The sequence below is a fragment of the Carlito syrichta genome, unplaced genomic scaffold, assembly GCF_000164805.1.
Source record: "Carlito syrichta isolate Samal-C Ts95f unplaced genomic scaffold, Tarsius_syrichta-2.0.1 Scaffold155233, whole genome shotgun sequence".
NCBI classification, from domain to species: domain Eukaryota; kingdom Metazoa; phylum Chordata; class Mammalia; order Primates; family Tarsiidae; genus Carlito; species Carlito syrichta.
The window spans coordinates 51,420-58,045 of NW_007099329.1; the positions used below are offsets into that span (position 1 = coordinate 51,420).

The window sequence follows — 6,626 nt, forward strand, 5'->3', positions numbered from 1 at the left end:
GTACAGCAGAAGGATCACCTGAGCCCAGCAGCTCGAGGCTGCAGTGGCCGCTCCCGGCCACTGCACTCTAGTCTGGGTGACAGAGTGAGACTCCAACTCAAAAAAAAAAAAAAAAACAAAGAAATCAACTTCTTTCTCCCAGTTCCTTGCCCCTTTGATTTACTGGTATCCAGGGCGGCTGCTGATTGTCACTTGGACCATAACAGAACAAGCCTGAGGTCGTGGTCCAGCCCTCCTGTGGCCCGACTCAGCACACTCCACGGGCGTTCTGCCTGCCTGGCCCACGCAATGCGGCTGGAATGAATGTTTTGGACACAGGACGGAGGCCCTGCCTGAGGGGGGGGCCACCACGTGGCAGCCGCAGTGATCTGCCCAAGGGAAAAGCAGGATCCCTAGATCCTTCTTAGCCTGAGCGCTCCCTCATCTCGTTCAGAGTCACTGAGACGCCACACGTCTGTGTGTGTCTGCAATGGGACTTGCTGTTTCGTTAAGATCCCGCCACGCGTGTGCGTGTGCGAGATGTGAGACATGATTCAGTCTCAGCTGGTCCCACCTTGCCCGCCAGCTGGTGCCAGCATAAAACAAGGGGCCAGGAAGCCAGCCCCGAGGAGGTTGATGGTAGAGGGGAGCCGGCCTGTGAATTGTGGCCTCCTTTCTCCACCCCCGGAGCTGCAGCAGGGGCCCAGTGCCGCACAAAAGACCCTTTATTCAGCTGGGTGCAGGGCCACCCGTCCCATCTGACAGTGGCGTGTCGATGTGGGGTGTGTGTGTGTGTGTGTTCTTTGTTGTTGTTGTTGGGGTCTCACCCTGTCGCCCAGGCTGGAGTGCAGAGGCACAATCAAGGCAGAGTGCAGCTTCCACTCCTGGGCTCAGGTGACCCTCCCCTCCCGCCTCAGTCTGCCGGGTAGCTGGGACTGCAGGCATGAGTACCACATCTGGCTGGTCTCAAACTCCTGGGCTCCAGCGATCCTCCTGCCTCAGCCTCCTGAAGTGCTGTGATTACAGGCGCGAGCCACTGTGCCTGGCCTACCCTGGATATTATGTTTGAAAATTGGAAAGCCAGGATTGCATATTCAAGGTCACGTGTGTACTGTCTTAAAGGCCTGCAAAGGCCCCTCAGGTATTTCCATCTTAAATCACTGTTCTTAGGTTCCAAGAAAAATAAAGGTGTTCTTAAAATGTAGGTGTTAGCCGGGCTCGGTGGCTCAGCCTCTAATCCCGCGCCTTTGGGAGGCTGAGGTGAGTGGATTGCCTGAGCCCGCGGCTTCGAGACCCGTCTGGGCAACTTGGTGAGACCTCATCTCTACAATAAATCAAAAACCAGCCGGGTGTGGTAGCGCACGCCTGTAGTTCCAGCTCCTTGGAAAGCTGAGGTGGAAGGATTGCCGGAGCCCAGCAGTGGTCGGGATCGGCTGCTGCACTACCTTCTGGGCGGCAGAGTGAGACTCCAACTCAAAAAATAAAAATAAAAAAAGTAGGTGTTTTTCAGGAACTTAGAGACATCTGATGATGTGATCATAAAAATAATAGTAGTTGAAATTCAGTGACTGGTGCTCTTGAGCAAGTAACATTCTCGCCGTTTTTTCCTCATCTATATCTGGAGAGATTCCTTTTTTTTTTTTTTTTTTTGGGTCAGTCTCACTCTGTCGCCCTGACTGGAGGGCAGGGCATGCTCACAGCAACCACAACCTCTTACTGCTGGGGTCAGGCAATCCTTCCATCTCAGCCTTCCAAGTAGCTGGAACTACTGGTGTGCACTACCGCACCCAGGTAATTTTTTATTTCTTGTAGAGACGGGATCTCACCAAGTTGCCCAGGCTGGTCTCGAACCCTTGGGCTCAGGCAGTCCTCTCATCTTGGCCTCCCAAAGTGCTGGGATGACAAGTGTGAACCGCCACACCCACCCTCTAAAGAGATTTCTGGCTTTTTCTTCAGGCTATTTTGAAGTCAGCTCTTAACTAGATCTGGCTTATGTGATCCTTACCGGCTTCCTTCTAGCAGGGACGGACCCAGGCTGGCTGTGCACATGGTCTTAGCTGGAGCAGGAGGTGTGGTGGACTTCTGTGATTATATTTTCCTGACAGAGTTTTCAAATTGAGGTGAAATGTACATAATATAAAGCCAGTCACTTTATTTTTATTGTTTATTTATTTATTTATTTTTGAGTTGGAGTCTCACTCCATCGCCCAGGCTGGAGTGCAGGGCCCGCTCCTGGCCACCGCAGCCTTGACCTGCTGGGCTCCGGCGATCCTTCCGCCTCAGCCTTCCAAGTAGCTGGAACTACATGTGTGCGCTACCATGCCCGGCTAAGTTTTTGATTTATTGTAGAGATGAGGTCTCGCCAAGTTGCCGGGGTGGGTCTCGAACCCGCGGGCTCAGGCAATCCTCTCGCCTCAGCCTCCCAAGGTGCCGAGATGACCAAGCCCAGCCAAAACCAGTCACTTGGAAGTGAGCACTTCAGTGGCATCAGCCCTTCCTCCAGTTGTGCAGCCAGCCCTCTGTCCAGTTCCAAAACCTCCCCGTCGCTCAGAAACTGCCCACGGCCACTGAACGGTCGAGTCCATCCCCCTCTCCCCCACCTAAGGCCAATCTGCTTTCTGTTCCAGTAGCTCCTCAAAAACATTTACGTTTTAAACACGGTTTCATGTTTCCCTCAGGGGCAGGAGTGGTGGCACTTAGTCTCCTGCCTGAGTCCACAGGCAGATGCTAGAAGCTTGGTTGTCTTTGAGTCTGGGTCTCTGTCACCCACACAGAGCACAGCAGCACAATGACGGCTCACCACAGCCTCGACCTCCTGGACTCGAGCAGTCCTTCCACCTCGGCCTCCCACACTGCCGGGACTGTAGGTGCGAACCCCCGTGCCTTCAAGTTTAGCCCCCATCTACTCAGATGTGCACTGATCCTGGGGTTGAACTTGGACTCACGTGGTGCCCTCTGCAGCTGGCACGGTGGATTCTGAGCATCCCGGAGTCAGACCTTGTGAGGTCACACTCCCTCAGCCCAAGCCTTCTGATGGCAGCGGCCGGATTCCCTGGCAAAGGTGGAAGAGGCCCCACCAAGCCCCCCTTTTTACAGAAAAACAGCAGATGTGATTTGTGGGGGATGGGTCCAGAGCCTGGTTTCATTTTCTTAGAAATGGGGTCTCGCGCTGCCATCCAGGCGGGAGTGCAGTGGCACGGTCATGACCCACCACAGCCCCGGACTCCTGGGCTCAAATGATCCCCAGCCTCAGCCTCCCAAGTAGCTGTGACTAGAGGTGCATGCCACCACCTGAATTATTTATTTATTTATTCTCGGCATTCCAAGTAGCTGGGACTACAGGTGTGCGCCACCTTTTTAAAATTTTTTGTAGAGACATGGTCTCGCTATGTTGCCCAGGCTAGTCTCAAACTCCTGGGCTAAACGATCTTCCTGCCTCGGCCTCCCAAAGTGCTGGGATTGCAGGCGAGAGCTGCCATGCAGGGCCCCAGAGCCCCGTCCCAAGCGTCCCCGTCGGCTGCTGTGCCGGAAGCCCGCCGAGAGCGGCAGGGTGTCTGTGGGACTGGGCGTCGCACGGGGTTTCTGGGGCAGACACCACAACTGAAGGGAAGGGTGAGAAGGAAGAGAAGCATTCACTCCCTCGCGTGCAGGACTCTGGCTGAGGGCAGTGGGGGGGACGGGGGCGGCGGGCGCTGTGGGGTCAGACCAGGGCCTGCCCCCACTCTGCCGCTTCCCGTGCCTCAGGCGTGCGGCTGGACCCTGTGGTCCTGGGGCTGGCTTCTCGGGCGGGCGGGCGTGGGTTGCCAAGGGGCAAGTCTCCGCCTGCTGTGGCATCTGCGGCCTGGGCTGTAGGTCCCAGACGGACCCCGCAGTGACGTGGGGCGGCACTGTGCCACGCAAGGCCTGTGCAGCAACGGTGCCGCTGCAGGTGGGCCTCCCAGCCGCTCCCCCCTCCCTCCCCTGGCCTTTGGGTTCTGGGCACGCACGCTGTCGCATGGCCCGGCCGCATTTCCTGGTCCACCCACCCCGCAGGACGTGCTTAGTGTCTCCCACAGACGAGCGTGCAGCTGGGGCGCTCACACCGGAAGGCATAAGCCCTCCGGCGCCAGCTGGCCACCTCGCCCCCGCAGACACAGCAGCCACCACGGAACGCCAGGGGGTCGTACACTTTAATTCTCATTTTACTAATGTCTTACAGGAAGTGCGAGGAAAGGACACAGGGACAGGGAGAGGAGGGAGGCGTCTCTTGAACTTCTGAAACGATGGCCGCACAACTCGGAAGAAGTCCAGTAGCAGGCTGCGTCCCTAACCACAGGCCAAGAGAGACACAGACAGGCCGCTCTCAGCGCCCAGGAGGTGACGGCTGATGGGTCATGGCCCATACTGCACTTGGCCGGGCAGGACGGGCACACGGGCGGGGGGGCAGGGGTGGCTCTGAGTGGAGCCTCACGGGCGGTGGCCGGCGCAGCCCTGGGGATCCTGCCCACGATGGGCCGCTGGACATGTCAGGAGACCCTTAGGAAACGGGATGATTTCTTGCTCCTACGTGCTGGTGGTGTCGACTGACCAGACGTGGTTTTGTACTTCCGGGCAGTGGCACTGTGGCCTACGCCAGGCAGCCTCGAAAGGCCAGGGAGAGTGGACGCAAGGGCTCGGACAGGGCCGAGACGGGGCAGGGGGCCGTGGGGACGCGGGGTGGGGCCGAGAAAGCTAGTCTATGTCACCACAAAGGGACCGACGCTGACAGCCGCTGGTTCTCCACTCACAGAAACACTTCTAGCCTAGACTACACACTAAGGTCAGCGCGGCGGGGCCACGTCTAAGGGTACGGCGAAAGCTACGTTCTCAACGAAGTCGTGTTTTCTCCTAAGTAACTGGGTTCGAGTGAGCGGGAAGCCTAGCATCTGGGGATTCTCTCCATTATTTTTCGTGTTGGGAAAACCTTCACAGTTCTTCACTGCCATGAAGCTCACAGAACCAGAAGGCAGGGCGGGCAGGGCCGAGTCACTACACAAGTCACAGAACTGTCAACATGCACCTAACTTTACCACTGAGCGGGCCGCGCCAAGGGGGAAATCTTTCGTGAAGAACCTCTGTGTGCCTAACAGGAAAGGATTCCACATGAGCCTCTTCCTTTCTCCTCCTGGGTGGAAGAAAAGGGTGAACTGAGGGTGGGCGTGTCTGTGGACAAGCGCCGAGGCCGGAGACGTTCTGTCGGGCAGTGTGGCCCGCGGGCTGGTCTTTGGCAGTGGCCATGGGATCAGGCATCTGGGATGAGGCGGTGCGGCGACACGGCTGTCGCTGGCTCACGGCAGACGCCGAGGACCTCAGATGTAGCACCGCAGCTCTGTTCCCCTGCACCAGGCCCGCTGCTGTGAGCCTTCGGGAAGGTGAGAAGCTGTCCTGGGTGATGCCCGGGCGGCCCCGGGGCGTGTGATCGTCGACCTAAGGGGTGGTTTTCTTACTCGAGCAAGTGAGCATTTGGTGCGCAATGTGAGACGGAAGCCTGAGGACGGTGCATCGCGGTGGCGGGTGTCATGGTCAGAGCCAGGCTGCTGGCGGGGCAAGTGCGCGCTCCCCCTTCAGCACCAGCTTTTGCCTGCGACAGGTTAGACCTTCGGGCTGGAGATGGTGCTTTCCTCTATGTTTGACTTCTCGGTTTTCTTCGTGGAAATGACTGTCTCCTCCAGGACCTCCTCAAAGCTCTCCCCTGTCTGGGAGGTTTTCTTGGAGGCCACCTTCAGCGCCTCCTCCTCCTCCTCCTCCTTCTTCAGCGACAGCCCGGCGGCCGCGATCTTGGAGGTGGTCGAGCTGAGGACTCTGGGCGGGAGCAGGTATGTGGGATTGGGAAGCGGGTTCAGCCCAGACATGCTTAGGCCACTGGTGCTGAAGCGGGTCTCTTCACCTTCCAGCAGCTTCCTGTAAGCGGAACAGAAAAGCTCTCAGAAGGCGACGCGCATCCGTCCCGAGACCTTAGCCCTCCAGGCCCTGTCCACTTTGGAGATTCTAGAGGGCTCTGCGGTTTCTTTGTGAGGTTGAGACCCATAAACACTGAGTTCCAAGGCTCGAAAGTTGAAGTGTGGGCAGGTGTACACACACACACACACACACTCATGCACACCTTCAGCACCAGCTGTGTTCAAAGCATTGTCAGGTGGGCACAGCGGCTCACACCTGTCATCCCAACACTTGGGGAGGCCGAGGCGGGAGGATGGCTTGAGCCCAGGAGTTTGACACCAGCCTGAGCAACACAGCAAGACCTCATCTCAACAGAATTTTTTTTTTTTTTGAGTTGGAGTCAAATGAGCTGGGCCTACCCAGCTACTCGAAGGTGGAAGTGGGAGAATCACTTGAGGCCAGGAGTTTGTTTTTTGTTTTTGTTTTTTTTGAGTTGGAGTCTCACCCTGTCGTCCACACTGGAGTGCAGTGGCCGCTCCCGGCCACCGCAGCCTCGCTTGCTGGGCTCCAGCAACCCTTCTGCCTCAGCCTTCCAAGTAGCTGGAACTACAGGCGCGCGCTACCACGCCTGGTAAATTTTTTTTTTTGAGTTGGAGTCTCACTCTGTCACCCAGACTGGAGGGCGGTAGCATCCTCCCTGCCACCGCAGCCTCAACCTGCTGGGCTCCGGCGATCCTTCCGCCTCAGCC

General features: G+C 57.4%; 1 protein-coding gene across 1 annotated transcript in view; it reads right to left on the minus strand.

Annotated features, from left to right (window-relative positions):
• Window positions 1-4,130: 4,130 nt before the first annotated feature.
• The window catches only part of LOC103252359 (alpha-internexin), a 5,699-nt gene continuing 3,203 nt past the window's right edge, over window positions 4,131-6,626 (minus strand). The window contains exon 2 of the mRNA XM_008050987.2: window positions 4,131-5,898. Coding sequence (XP_008049178.1) covers window positions 5,589-5,898 — 310 coding nt within the window. The 3' untranslated portion in view covers window positions 4,131-5,588. The remainder of the gene's footprint in view (window positions 5,899-6,626) is intronic.